Source organism: Rousettus aegyptiacus, unplaced genomic scaffold (genome assembly GCF_014176215.1).
Source record: "Rousettus aegyptiacus isolate mRouAeg1 unplaced genomic scaffold, mRouAeg1.p scaffold_m13_p_2, whole genome shotgun sequence".
Lineage (NCBI taxonomy): Eukaryota > Metazoa > Chordata > Mammalia > Chiroptera > Pteropodidae > Rousettus > Rousettus aegyptiacus.
This window is the reverse complement of record NW_023416295.1, coordinates 140,525,014-140,540,106: the sequence shown is the minus strand read 5'-3', so window position 1 is coordinate 140,540,106 and position 15,093 is coordinate 140,525,014. Positions and strand designations below refer to the sequence as shown.

General features: G+C 36.6%; 1 protein-coding gene and 1 pseudogene across 6 annotated transcripts in view; one reads left to right on the top strand and one right to left on the bottom strand.

Annotated features, from left to right (window-relative positions):
• DENND5B (DENN domain containing 5B) overlaps positions 1 to 15,093 on the bottom strand; it is a 135,197-nt gene that overhangs the window by 70,596 nt on the left and 49,508 nt on the right. For 4 of the 6 annotated variants that reach the window (XM_016152058.2, XM_036236684.1, XM_036236685.1 and 1 more), the window contains exons 2-4: positions 14,440 to 14,505; positions 11,242 to 11,351; positions 2,856 to 3,522 (exon numbers count right to left, since the gene is read on the bottom strand). In XM_016152058.2, the coding sequence (XP_016007544.2) occupies positions 2,856 to 3,522; positions 11,242 to 11,351; positions 14,440 to 14,505 (843 nt within the window). The remainder of the gene's footprint in view (positions 1 to 2,855; positions 3,523 to 11,241; positions 11,352 to 14,439; positions 14,506 to 15,093) is intronic. The other 2 variants (XM_016152055.2, XM_016152060.2) reach the window with 1 other exon arrangement.
• Positions 11,777 to 11,895, top strand: LOC118613963 (annotated as a pseudogene).

The window sequence follows — 15,093 nt, the reverse complement described above, 5'->3', positions numbered from 1 at the left end:
CTATGGACCAGAATTTCAAATCAGTCTACATGGATATGTACATCATTGAAATTTCTCTACTTTGATTCACTTGGGTTTTCACAGCAATTTTTCAGCCCTTGGCAATATTTTAAAATTTTAAGGCAGTTTTATCAGGAAACAAGAAACAAAGTATCAGATGTTATTAAAACCCTGTGAAAACAGGAAGAATGAAAGAGGGCACCAGAGTACAAATCAACAGAATGACTCTTATTTCATTCATTTAAAGGCAATGTTTTTCTCTAATGGGAGAGGCATTGTCAGTGTTAAAATCTGCATTTACACAGAGCTTCATTTATACACCATAATTATTTGGTACCTTTACAATAAACCTGCAGTGTGAGTTTACAACTTGAAATATAAATATGGAGTCAGAAAAGGAAAGGTTAATAAGTGCAGTGGCCAATATGGTATATATGGTGGTAAAGTGCTCTGCAGTAAGACTGATCTCAGCCCCATTTTCAGTCTCTGCCATATTACATAATAGCTGGGTGATCTTGGGCAGGTTACTTAGCTTCCCTGAGCCTCAATTTCCTTTCTGATAAAAACATGAATAACAGTACTAACTCATTGTTGAGAGGATTAAAGGCAAGGGAAAAAAGCAAACACAGAACACATTTTTATAGTACAATTCCGTTAACATCGAGTGATTGTCGTGAATGGTTATAAAATTACTATATGAGACTTCTTGTATGATACTCTTAAAAAATACATATATATTTCTATAATCTCAGGAGTCACTCTTGTTCTTGGCATAAGATCAAGTTATCAAAAAAAAACTTGAGTACAAAAACATGCTCATAAATATTCTTCTTCATTTGAAACTGAAATAGGTAGATATTTATCAACTATGACTTTTCGACAGACTTCATAAACCAGATAGGATAAGGTAATCGAACAGAGCAGAGATGACAGCTCAAGACAGACCACAAGCAGTGAGACAAAACAGTGCTATTTAAAACAGGAAGTGTGATAATGGAAGTTTTTTTTCTAAATAAAAGCATGGCACTCAGTATAACAGAACATTTATTAGGCTCTCAATCCTGAAATAAATGTGTTAACTATTTAATTTAACAATGTTATACTTTAAATGCAGTTATATTAGACCCTCACAATTTAAGATATACATAATTCACAGAGGATTACATAGGACTAATAAAACTAATAATTACAACAACATTGGCTATCATTTAGCCAGCTAATTATGCCCAAAGTATTTTGTACATGTTTTCTCATTTAACTTTCACAATAAATTAGTGTGGAGAGAGGAAGAAAAAGCAACCTGTTATCCCCATAAAGATGAACTGACTGACACTCAGAAAGATGATGTGACTTGTCTGTCCGTGGTTACAGCCCGTGAGCATCAGAGCAGAGGTCTGAACCTAGGGCTGTTATGACTTCAAAACCCAATATTCTTTCTGGCCTAAATGGCTTCTCTAGGCAGAACATGAGGATGCTGAACTAAGTGACTCTGAAGATCCCTTGCAGATATACAGTCTAAAATTCTTTTTTTTCTGATGGGTTAGTACACCTGAGGGTATTAAGTTCCAGGCCCCTACCCCTTTCAGCAACTCTCCAAGCCCTACCCGAGCCCCCTCAGGGAAAAAAGCAAGAAAGAAAGCAACAGAAAGGAAGGAGGAATTACTTAAATCTTTAGAATACCAAAGGATGATCTGCAGGTAATGATGAGCACTAAGAAAGTGAGAGCACGAGGAACTTTATATTGGCCCTTTGAGAAGAACTTCAGACAACCAAGAATTGAGACACTGGAACACATTATCAAAGAACAAGAACATTATGCCCGATAAACTAAAGAAAATACAACCTCGTGAAGGGCTGTCAACAGACAAATAGTGTCAACATACACACAAGATGGGGAAGTACAAATATAGCCTACTTGGCTCAGCTTCACTTATAATTTAAAATAGAAAAGAAAAAAAGGAAAGTGGTAAAATAAGCTTGACGGCAGCAGTCAGGAGATCACACTACAATTCTGCCAGTCTAAATACGAGTTAGCAAAATGCTAACCCAAATATTTGGGCTACATTTCTCAGAGGACTCATCACTGCACAGGTATCATTTTATATTTTCCTTCAATTCACTATCCATTAAGACACAGCATCTCTATTGCAGACGAAAATCAGCATTCTAGTCTGGGCGCAACATTACTTATCGTAAATGCACTGGCTATTTTGTTAGTTTCTTCAGTATCTGCTAGGAGAACTTTGAGTGAAAAATATCACAAAGGTAACTTCTGGGATTAAAAACAAAACAAAACGAAAAACCCCACATAACTCTGGTGGGACTGTTAGACCTAGGAGAGTCGTGTCTGTTTCAAGCCCGTCCCCCCTCTCTCGCCAGGTGAAATCCCCCACAGGCACAGACCCAAAGCTGACTGATTGCCTTAGAAAACTGTAGAGTCAACAATTTCATTTCTCCCTTTCCAATTTCAGTTGAGTTTTGACTTGAATCTTGACTAATCTGTAAAAAATGAGACGTCTACATGTTCCTGGTAGCAACATGACTCTCTTACTTTCATTATTAAATGTGTCTTTTATGATAATTACGTGTTATCACGAGAAAAGTGGGCTATTTCCATGAAAAAACAGACTCCAGTCGGCCCAGTTACTGCTTTTGTATTCCTCTACCACCACCGCCACCCTAAAGAGAAGTTATGTCTCAGCCTCTGGTCCCACCTACACCTGTTCCTTTTACACACACAAAAAAAGATTTCTGACCATGAATTATTTGGTTCTAAAAATATATCCCATGGAAATACAGCAGTTGGGAGCATAAGTACTCGTTTTGGGGAGACCAAAAATCTAAGGAAGACCTACCTTGTGAGTAGAGAAGGATCTGCATCTCTAACAGAACGCAGGTGAACACCTGCACCAGGTTCTCCAATCCCAGCAGCTCGAAGGCCTCTCGAAGAGGATAATCGGAGAGAGGGAGTTCATTGGGCCCAGGCCTCTGGCAGATGACAGGCTCATAAACACCATAAAATTTCAGTGATCTCCCTGGAGGTGGAAGGGGTACTTCATACAGAATATTGTGGATGTAGCTCTCAAGTGGCAAGGGTGGTGGCTGCTGTGAGGTGACTGCCATGTAAAGCTGAATAAGGAATTTCTTGCAGGCCTGCATGAAAGGCAGCGGTGTGATCAAACATATACTTTTTGAAACATACAGAGTGTCTCTGCTGATGTCATAGGAGTTGTATCGCTGGAGTTTCAAAAGGGAAGTTGTATCTCCCTCGTCAATACTGCTGGCCAGTGAGTCCATGCTGCAGGAGGAAGACGCATACACGCTGCTGTAATGCTCTGCGTTGTGCATCTGGTAGAGCGTCTGCATGGCTGTGCAGATTTGCTTGCTTGTAACTTCTTCGTAAAAGGTGAGAACAAAACCGTAGGTACGAGACCCGTCTTCCCGGGTAATTATAAATGAGTGGAACTGAGGGTCTCTACTGTCAGTTTGTGTTCTGAAAGATAGCCCTTTAGGCATGCACAACTGTGGAGGAAGGGGAAAGAAAGCATCAGAATGCAGTACATGAACTGACTTCAAACCAGGAAAAAAGGTTTGCGAACCTCTATCCAAGCTTGTGACCTTCGGCAAGTCATGTGACTTCTCTGAGCCCTCAGTTTCTTTATCTACAACATTTGCTACATCATTTTGGCTTGAGACAAAATATGCAAGGGCATAATACAAATATTTAATATTTAAGTGCTATTTTTGAAGTAATGATAACATTTTAGAGGAATCAGGAAAGGGGTAAAGGCTCATTTGATGAACAAAAAAAATAATAAAAACATTTTCTCTATTTTAAATATGATAGTTCACCCTCAAAAAATATACTTTGAAACTAGGAATATTTTTGATTTATTGAAATAGAAGGGTAGGAACCAGATATTTTAGATTATTTCCAGCAGGGATTATGCTCTAGGTCTTGGTAACTACTCAGGATTGAGTCAAATTTGGGAATAAAATTACCTGAGGAATTAAGAGGTTATATTTAAGATACTTAAAATGCACAAGAAATCAGAACTGATGCTTTAAAATTCTTCTAAAAATATTTTAAATAAAAGAAACAAAACATATTACAGAAAATTTGAAATATACTAAGGCAAACAGAACTTGTAATTCAACTACCCTAATGATCATTAATTTTTACATATTCCTTTCCACTTTTATATTACAGTATGCTTTCTACGCAGAAGTAATTTTACCATACAATATTACAATACATTTTTCTTTTCTTTCCCCAGACTTAATCATTGACTTGGTGTAAAATTAAGAAGTTCTCCCAAATCCCTACATTACCAAGAAAACTCAATTCACTTTAAAAGTTACACGTACCTTATTCTAACTGTCAACAAACTTATTAAATGCCTTTATGAGCTGGGCCCTTGATGGTAGTAAAATGGTGAGAGAGAAAGACATGGTCCCTGCTCCTTCGGAGCTTCCAGTCCAGTAAGAATAAAAGACGATTAAAAAATCATAAACTATAGAGTATGGAAAGTGTTATAATAGGGTAAACACATGCTGCTATGGGGGGGGGGGGACACATCGCAGGAGGACATAAATGAGAAAAGAGGGAACTACCAGGGGAAAAAATGAAAAAAATCCTAGCAGAAACCTAAGCACAGATATAGGTGTTAATGAGATGAAGAGAAGGCAGAGGGGATGTATGCAAAAGCCCAGAAGCCAGAATGTGAGGGTCTGAGGAGCTGAAACACGTTCACTGTCTCCCTGTCAGCTGGCAGTAGGATGCACAGTGATGGGGAGGTGAGAGAGAACGTAGGAGAAACAACTAGGGGCGTGATCACAAACGGCATCGGTGAGTCATGTTAGGAGTCTGAGGAGGAAAATGGGAAGCCTCTGAAGGGTTTTTAGCAGGAGGGGGACAGAATTCGTTGTGCCTCTTAGCATACCAGTCTTCCCGCACTGAAGGGCAGTGGTTTTCAAAGGCGTCCCAAGGAGAAACACCTCAAGGTCTTGGGGTCATCTTTGACTTCTCTCTTACCCTATTATCCAACCATCAACGAAGACCATCAGTTCTACCTTCAAAAATATATTCAGAAATGAATGACTTCTTTCTATCTTTATTCTCACTACTCTAAGCCACATTCTTCTCTTGCCTGGTTACTATTGAATACCCTGCTAACCAGTCTCCCTGCTTTTGCTCTTGTCCCCCATAATCTATTTCCCATATAGTAGCTAAAGTGATCCTTTAAAAATATAACTTAGACTTTGTCACTCTTCTCAAAACTTTCCAATGGTCTCTCTTCTTGCTAAAACCTGAAATCCTTATACTGTCAGGCCCCTGAGAAGGCCTCATGTGACTTGGCCCCAGCAACTTCTCTGCCTTCATCTCTGACTACTCTTTAGCTCGCCTTCTCTGCTCCAGCAACACTGGCCACATTGCTGCTCTGTGAACACATCCAGCAGGCTCTTGCCAAAATACGCTATTCCCTCTGGCTGGAATGATCTTCCTCTAGGTACCCACAGGATTTATTCCCTGTGGTAGATTGTATTTTCTAAAAAATGGCTCTGAAAATGTTTTTAGTTCCACATACTTCTCCAGAACCTTGCCACTCTCCCATCAAGAGTCTTGGTGGGTCACTGAGAGTGCCTACACCAGGGGACCCACCAACCTGTCTGTAAATAGCCAGATAAATAATTTAGGTTCTTCAGGCCATATAGTCTTTGCTACAACTACTCAACTCTACCACTGTAGTTGCAAGCAGCTGCTGACAACATAAAGGAATGGGCATGACTTATTCCAATAAAACTTTATTTAAAAAATTAGGAGTCACCTGGATTTGGTCTGAGGGCCATAGATTTGCCCACCCTGGCCTATCTGTGTAACTGCCTGGGAGTCTTCAGCCAACATATAAGGAATCTGGCTAACCCAAAGCGCTGCCATCTTAGAGGGAGCACACGGTGAGATATGAGAGAGAGAGAGAGAGAGAGAGAGAGAGAGAGAGAGAGAGAGAGAGAGCGCGCGCGCGCGCGCGCACGCGAGCGAGCTGCCTTGACCAACATCCAGTAATGCAGATAGGGGCTACCCTGCCAAACCTGACCCAAGCTGCAGATTTGTAAGTGAATATGTTTTTTGTTTTAAATCAAGAGTTAACAAATTATAGCCTTCGGGTCAAATCCAATCTGCCACTTATTTTTGTAAATAAAATGTTACTGGAGAACAATCGCACACATCCATTTAAGCAGTGTATGGTTGCTTTTGCACTATAACAGCACAGTTGAGTGACTAACAGACACTGCAAGGCCCACACAGCCTTGGCCATTTACTATCTGGCCCTTTGTAGAAAAAAACTGCCAACCCCGGTTTTAAGCCACTTAAGTAATACTGGGATGGTCTGTTATGCAGCAACAAATAACGAAATACTCCTTTACTTTTTTTGAGTTTCCCTATAAATACTACTAAAGAGGTTTTCCTTTACCTTTCCATGAAATATGGTGTTTTCATCCTATAAATGCCATTAAAATGTCACTTCTCTAAAAAGTCTTTATGAAATGAAGCAATTAAAATCTTGCACCGCTACATACATATGTACACTGTATACTGACACACATTACTAGTTTCTCTAATTTTGTTTGATCTCTAGAATACGAAGTACTCAAAGACTGGTAACCTTAATATTCAAGAGTACCACACATGGAACAATATAGTATTTGAGGCCGTAATAAATGATGACTGACAAGGGTAAAAAGAAAACCATGAAGCTCAGCATCGGTATACTGCGAAAATATCTTCAGATTTCACATCACTGAATATGAGACTTGAAAAGATCTAAGGTAGCTTTACTTAATTATTTTTATGTATGTTGACAAGAATTAAATTACTGTGTATATTTGTGTAGGATATGATACAGACTTAGGTAAAACACATGAATACCTGGATTTGCTAGGGGAAAAAATTGCTTATTCCTAATCTTGGGGAAAATTGTTTAAGAAAATGCCATGGCAGGATCTTTTCATAATTATGCCTTCACATTAAGTCTGCTTTCATCATAACAAGTCAATAAGATACTCTGCTGAGAATATAAATGAAAACTTATCTGATACATTTACCGTTGTCAATAAAGATAGGAGAAAGGATGATTTGAATCACTCTTGCTCCAGACTAATTTCAAACTTGTTTATCCTAGTAGATGGCACGGAAGTATTTCTTGAATGAATGAATAAATGAATGAACAAGAAAATAAAAACAACAGCTGGGGGTACAGAATCAGACTTAAGTTCATCTCTTGATTTGGTCTGCAGTTCTCTTTTTACATTAAGGAGGCAATACAGAAACACTGTGACCTCAAAAATCAACATAAAGATTTAATTTAATTGATAGGCTTTCTTGATATCATAAACCATAAAATTACAGCTTACACTGTTTTGAACAGCTGCCAAATATTCCCTTAAAGATTTGTGGATTTCTCGAGCACACAAACATTTACAGGAAAAGCTTGCCAAAGTAAAGAATGACTTTCTGCGCTACAGATAACAGATGTGCAAATTCTTAAATTCCCTTCCTACAAATCAAAAAATGTAAGAATTGTATATCTACTCTGGGAACCAGGAACTGGAAAATGTTACTGCCTTTTTTATCTTTAAAAAGTGAGAATTGTTATATGAATTCTCAGGTTTATTTTTCAGAAAACCTGAGATATAAATCAAGATTTGCTCACCATTGCATTCAACACTCTCTTGTTATCCCTTAATATTACTGTTTACTAATGACATTCCCTTCCCCATCTCATTCTCCCACAATAAAACAACTAAAAATTTAGAGTTGTCATTGTTGACCAGATGGCCACTGATGATCAGACTGCTTTAGCCACAGTAGGCTCACAATGCTGTGCACCTCTCCTGGTTTGAGTGACCAAATGTCTTTATCTCTCTGGACTTTTTTAGGAAGTTTAGCTAGAATTTTAACAATCCCTTTTTCCATTTTTCTATAGGTCTATGACTCCTATGCCCTCTCTCTTTATTACACAAAAGAGAAATTATTCAGAAAACTCTCAGAGTTGGTCATTTTAACTTTCTTTCTTCCTTATTTCCCTCTCCTTCCTTTAAAAAACATTTTTAATGCCATGTATTACATTAGATCTTGATAATTCAAATGACAGGTATGAAAATAATCCTTTACGTCAAGGAGCTCACAGTCTAATAGGAAAGAGACATAGAAACGAAAGGTTACAAAATAATGTGATCAGTGCTGCTATAGCGCTGTGCTCAAGATGTTATAGAAATAGAGAAGAGCAGCTAACTACTGCTTAAGAGGGGGTTTTGCACTGCAAAGATGGAGAAGGGAAGTAAGCAAGCAAAACACTCTTTCATTTCAAACTATGTGCAAAGCTAGGGATACAGTAATGGTAAAGAGAGAGTGTTCTGTCCTAATGGTGCTTACATTATAGTAGGAGGCACAAGAGGAGACACACCTAGCTACATAATTAACTGCAATTGTGATAAGTACTACCAAAATAGTAAATAATAAATTATAAACTTAGAGCTTTAAGGATTGTAAAGAGCTTTACAACAGCTATTACCCTTTTAATTAACTGAAATGTCATATATCAGATGTTTCATTTACAACAGATATATAAAATACAATCTTTATATTTCATATAACTTACTTAAAAGGTATTGACCATACTTTCTTCCTAACAATTCCCAGGTCTGGTACATTCTTAAGAATAAGAACTATCTGCTAGAACACCCCATAAACAGTCATGGATGCCAGCATAGATTATCTCAAGGAGATGTGAAATGGGGGAAAGGAAGGGGACTTCAGTTCTATTTGCAATGCCTCATTTCATTTAAGAGAGAAGGTACGGACCTGAAGCAAATCTGGAAATGCTGACATGTGTTAGTTTTAGGTGGTGGGTAGATAATTGTTGTATTGTTCTGTTTTATGACACTTCCATTTATTTTTCTTAAAAATCTGAATCAGCAACCAAAATAAACATAAAAAGCAATTAACAGAGAAAAATTTCACCAGTCACCTATGTATATCTTCTATTACATTTGCACTGCACTCACATAAGTGTTATTTTTTATTTAAAAAAGTTCATTGCTTTGGGGTACTTAATTTCTGTGTGAAATTAATGGCCCTTATTTCAAAGCACCACTGTTGCTTGTTAGAGGAATGACTGATATTACAGAAGACGATGACTTGTTGGAATGGGATTTTGCTAACGATAAGAACAAAGCTTTATACCTTTAGGTGGGAATAAATTATAGCTTCATACAAATGCACTTACTAATAAATCAAAGAGGAAATTAAAGGCAGTAAATCTATGACCCAACTGCAGACTAGTTTAATGGGATGCTTTAAAGAGATTTTCAAGGAGTGCCAGCAAATCCTTTCTGATTTGCAGCAACAAACAAAAATGCTATGTGGTGCTTAACCATCAAAACACACATCTCTGTGTTTATTCTTCAGAAGGAAACTTTTGCTGCTTATACAGAACCACCTCAGAGGCAAGCGGCAAAGAAAATTTCAAAGACGGATCAAGGATGCTGATAATTGCTTCATAAATTAATGTCTTACAGATAGATATCACAAATATCTCACTATTAATCCATTCGAATGGTTAAAAGAAACAAAACACAAGTGTGGCATTTGGTTCCAAATGGCTATGGATTCATACTGTAGTAAGAACCTAGTTCTGGACACTATTGTGATTTCTTACAGAATAATTCATACTTTGAAATATCTTATTAATTTAAGATGAAGTGTTATAATCTATTTACATTCTTACCCACTGTTCCATTGCTTTGACTCTTTGACTCTTTTCTTTCATTTAATTTGCTGGCATAAATGGCTGGTAAATTATTTTTTGTCACTGCTGTTTGTTGACTATTTTAGTCATAAACTTCCATGTGCTCCTCCAACTCTCACAAATAGAACTAACAGTTGTGTTCTACTTAGTATCTATAGTTGTCTTCACCAAAAAAATGAAGCAGGGCCCCTCAGTATTAACTTCTAACAAAATGGCATCTTTGACTATTTTGGTATTGGGTAGCAGTGTAGAGAAATAACTACACTGTGCTCTGTAAAGAATCAAAGTCAAAGTGCCATGCTACTCCTTCCTTGAAGCAAACCCAGACTGGAATTGGTTTACTGTGATACAGAAACACCACAAAGGGTCCAATGTGACCCCCTCATACCATTTTGGTATAGGTCGAAACCAAATGACACAGTTTTTCTTTGGGGGACGCAGCATGTGGGTGGGCAAAGAAGTGAGGTAGGGAGTAAAAATCATTTAGATTTAAGCTCTGAGGCTCCTTGCATAACTTTGGGCAAGTAACTTAACCTCTGTAAAATATGAGTATGACTCCTCAGTGGGTACACGTATGCATGTATGTGAAAGTAGCACACATGAAGTATCTAGCAAGCATCTACTAAACAATAACTTCCTTCCCATATGGTTTTCACATCACAATAGGGTCTTTTGCCTCTACCTTTAAAATATTCAAAAAGAATTATACCAATCAGTGTCTCAGCCCACCTTTAAGCATTTCTGTGTCCATCGTACCTGATCTCTCATTTGCTTACTCGGAGCGGGGGGGGAGGGAGGGGCGGGTCCCTGATTTTTATAATCACATAGTTCATGGACGTCTAAAAAATTATCTGGGCTTTTAAGCAGGACCCTTCCTAAATGATCTGAAAACTATTACCTACTTATGTCCAAGAATCTTTAAGGGGATTTACAATCACCACTGGTAACTCTTTACATTAATTCAAATTCCTTATAAAACAAATTCCTACTAATGTCTAAAAGATGCACTGATGTTCTTTTTCCTCTTTACTTTGTGAATATGATAAATTACAGGCCCATCACACAACATTCCTTGAAATAAAAAAATGCAATTACACTCCTTCTATCAGGATCTTCTCCAGGTAAACAAAGTAATATCACTGTTTATCAAAGCATCTATGTATTAAAGCAAACTCACAACACAGCATAATAGTAGGAAAAGAAAATGGACTTGGAGGGTCTGTTGTATATAATTATTAGCTATGGGGACCCTAGGGAAGTCACTGGACCTCTCTGAGTCTCATTTTCTACATCTATAAATGAGGACGTTATCTTATAAAACTGTTTGTTTAAAGGATTAAATTTAATGAAACAATGTAGGACATTCAAAATATAGTCACTATTGTCATCTTAACAAAATAAAAAGAAAGCTAAGGAGAAGAAAAACACATACCATGTTCACTGCATCTTGATCGAAAGGGTTCCATTCTATATTCTGAGGGTAGTGGGCCAGAACCTTGGATTTGAATGTTCTTCTTAAAGGACTCTGGTCAAAATTTTCACCTAAAACAAATAATAAATAATAATAAGTTAATATACAGAATTTTTTCAAAAGTATGTCATTGTTTTTTTTTTTTATTTTGCAGCTATATTGACTGATAATATTGAAATGTGATTCAATTTCTACTTCTAACAGTCTGACTTGTAAAATTCTCAATGGACAATTGAAATGGAACTGTTAATAAGAGGTCTGCATTTAAAATTTCAGAATCTGAATTTTAAAATCCTGGCTAGACAACTGATAATAAAAATCAGATATGCTAAAATAATCCTTTCTGTAACCTAATTATTGTCCTCATTTCGATACATGGTGATTAAAAACTCCATTTGGAAACATTTAATTTACTAAAGAAACATTCCTCCGTTAAGCTAATCATAATTCTTACGATGCTGAAATTTTTTATGTGGATCGGCCCAATGCTGCAGTGTTCTATGGCCATGCCACCCTGAACGTGCCCGATCCTGTCTGATCTTGGAAGCTAAGAAGGGTCAGGCCTGGTTAGTTCTTGGACGGGAGACCGCCTAGGAAGACCAGGTGCTATAAGGTGTTTTTTTTTTTTTTTTTTAAAAAAAAAAAAAAGATATTGTGGTGCTCAAAGAAGGGAATGTGCTGAGTTTCCACAAAATTCTGATAAACATGACTGCATCTCCAGACTTTACTAGTAATAGAATTAACAGAATTAGAAAGGTCATTACTGAGTTGTCTAGTTTAGCAGACAAAACACATTAAACACACTAAGCTCTGAAAAGAAACAAGCTATTCTAAGCCAAATTCATTACCTGTCAAAATCCTGGAAGGAAAAGTAGGCTATACTTTGGCTATACAAGAAAATTTAGTAAGAGCTGTCAGCTCAATTCTTTATCTCCATGACCAAATTACCTCCCATGAGATCTGTAACCTGCAAATGCCTTAGTTTCATAAAATATTCTAATGTGGATCAATCTGAGATTCTCAATGTCAAAAAGTTGATACTGAGGAATCAGAAGACCCTGGAGCAGTAGTATTCTGTTACCTGTGTTTTTTCTACATTTTAAGTTTACTTTTAAAGCTCAAAATAAAAACTGTTATATCAAAAGATAAATGTCACTTACCTGTATTTTTACAAGTAAAAATATCATAAAACAATTTATGAGTCACACTTGGACATGTGTGACTAGATACTCAGTTTCCATTTTTGGTAAAAATATGAAAAAATGGTTACTAAAACACTTTCATTGTAAAACTTAACAGATCACAGATGAGGGAAAAGTCACACTCTAAAATCTTCCTGGAGACTGCAATATGAAATACATTGGAGCTTTTTTGAATAAAATCACATAATTTAAGTAGATTTGCTGTAGCAAGTAACCTACTGTTCCTAATGTAAGGCCTTGGCTAATGATCGTTTTCCTTAGGCATGCACTTCATCTCTGTATCTTTCCACCCTGTAGTTCCATCTTCTAAGAGATGGACCTTACACTTCTAGCAGAAAAACTGTCAGAGGCATCCCTGAGGAAAGTTTATCAATTTTTGCACCATGTCTAGGGTATGTAAACATTAAAAAGCCAATGGAAAAATGTGAAACTCTCCATGAGTCAATGTGTCTGAGGAAAGAGTCAGGGTTTAGAATGGTTAAGGAAGGGTAAATGACATCTTTAAGCTGATACTAGATTCTCATGCAAACACTAGGATTTTTAAATTATTCACTTCTTCACTAAAAAAAAAAAAAAAAAAAAAGGTTATTTTTTACTTCGCTTTAAGTCAGAGAAAAAACAAAACAAAAACTCCTTCCTGGTTCTAAAGGTCTAAGCTGCTGTGTTACTGACATAGCGACAGGATATCCTCAGAAAATACAGAAAATATCCAGCCAGCAAGACACTCTCTACTTCAATGACCCTCAAATCCCAGAAATGCTTATTTTTATCATCCATAAAGGTACATAAAATAAAACATCGCAGGGCAGAAGAAACAGCATAGAACACAGGCTATAAACTCCTTGAAACACTTACCTTTTAATGAATTCCTGTCTGAGTTTGGTTAAAATAGTAACATTATCTTCATTCATATATCAAGTTATTAATGGGACAGGAGATAAATCAGAAAAGTCATGACAGTGCCATTTTCAACATAACTGCTCTGTTAACTAAGGAACACCACACCCTTCTGAGGTACAATGAATCAAGCAGGAGAGAAGGAAAACCACCTCCAGAGAGAAAAAATTTCACAGAAACAAAAACCGAAAAAACCCACAAAACAGAAACACAAATCTAGCAAAAGAAAAACAGAACCAGAACCAGAACCATCGCCACCAGTAGCAGTAGCAGCAGCAGCACCACCACCATCACCACCACCGCTTAGACTGCCAAAAAGGGTGGGTAATAGGAAAGATCTCTGTTAAGATCACTGTTAAATATATAACTGTCTTGGCAAATATTATTCTGGAGGAAATTATGGGAAGAAACAACTATGTAGAAATTCTGATAACACTGTTAAAGATTTAGAAACGAATGGATGTAGCTATTCCTACTAGTGCCAGCCAAAGAAGAAAATCTTGGAGATGTCTTCTGGAGATGGGAGATGGGAGAAAAACCTATCTTCTCATTTTGAGCCTGTTTTATAAACTTGTAACTTAGAATCTATCACTAGGATGTAGTGGGAGAAATTAATCAGTCTAAGAATTTGAATTCCCAAGATGTGAAAATTATAATAAGCATGCTTTACTTAACTTAAAATCTACCTTTCGAACATTATCCTGAAATAAACAAGAATTACAAATTTGTGCAAATATTAATGTCCCACACTACAACTACATGTAGACTTAATTCCGAGTAAAATTGTCAAGTAACTTCCTATTATAGCTAAGCTGCAATGAAGTCTTTCCTCCTAATAGGACATATCTGCCAAGAGAGCTTAAAGACTTGTGAATGATTTTTTCAAGGGTGAAGCAAAAAAAGTCTTTATGAAAATTAAGATGCAGATGAGAGAACGGAAATACAAAATAAATATATATATTTTTTTTGGTCTAAGCAAAACTGAATAAACAATTATGATCAGCTTGGGGTGAATTAAAATAATAATTTCTAACACCTCAACTTTTATTTTTATTTTTACCTGAAGTCGTATTTGCAGCATCTTGGCTCTTGCCATGACGATCTGCTTCTAGCCATTGGTACAAAACTACATAACGTAACAGAAACAAAAAAGCTTTATGAACAAACAAACAAGCAAAAATGACTCAGAAGAATGGAAAATGAGAATAAAAATTTAAACAAAAACAATTAAATATGAAACATTAACATCAATGGAAGGTAGCTTAACACCAATCGTACATAGCTATTACTAAAAAGAAAGCAAAGAGAACAGGTAATCATATTTTACTGTAATAAATGAAATGATATTTAAACATCTGTAACAGTTATTCATATGGGAAAAAGCACACATATTCTTTTCTAAATGCTAATCTGAAGATAAATATCAGGAAAAAGCTAATGTTTCTATAGTCAGATATAACAAAATATGATAGTAAGACTAAATTAAAAATTAAATCCCAACCTCTATACACCTATCAGACCAGCTAAAGCCCAAAAAACTGACGAAACCAAATGCTGACAAGCATGTGAGTGACAAAACTCTCAAAAATTGCTGGTGGAAATACAAAATGGCACAGCCACTTTGGCATACAGTTTGGCAATTTCTTATAAGGCTAAATGCAGTCTTATCATATGATCCTATAACCCCGGTCTAATTAGGAGAAAAATGTCAGAC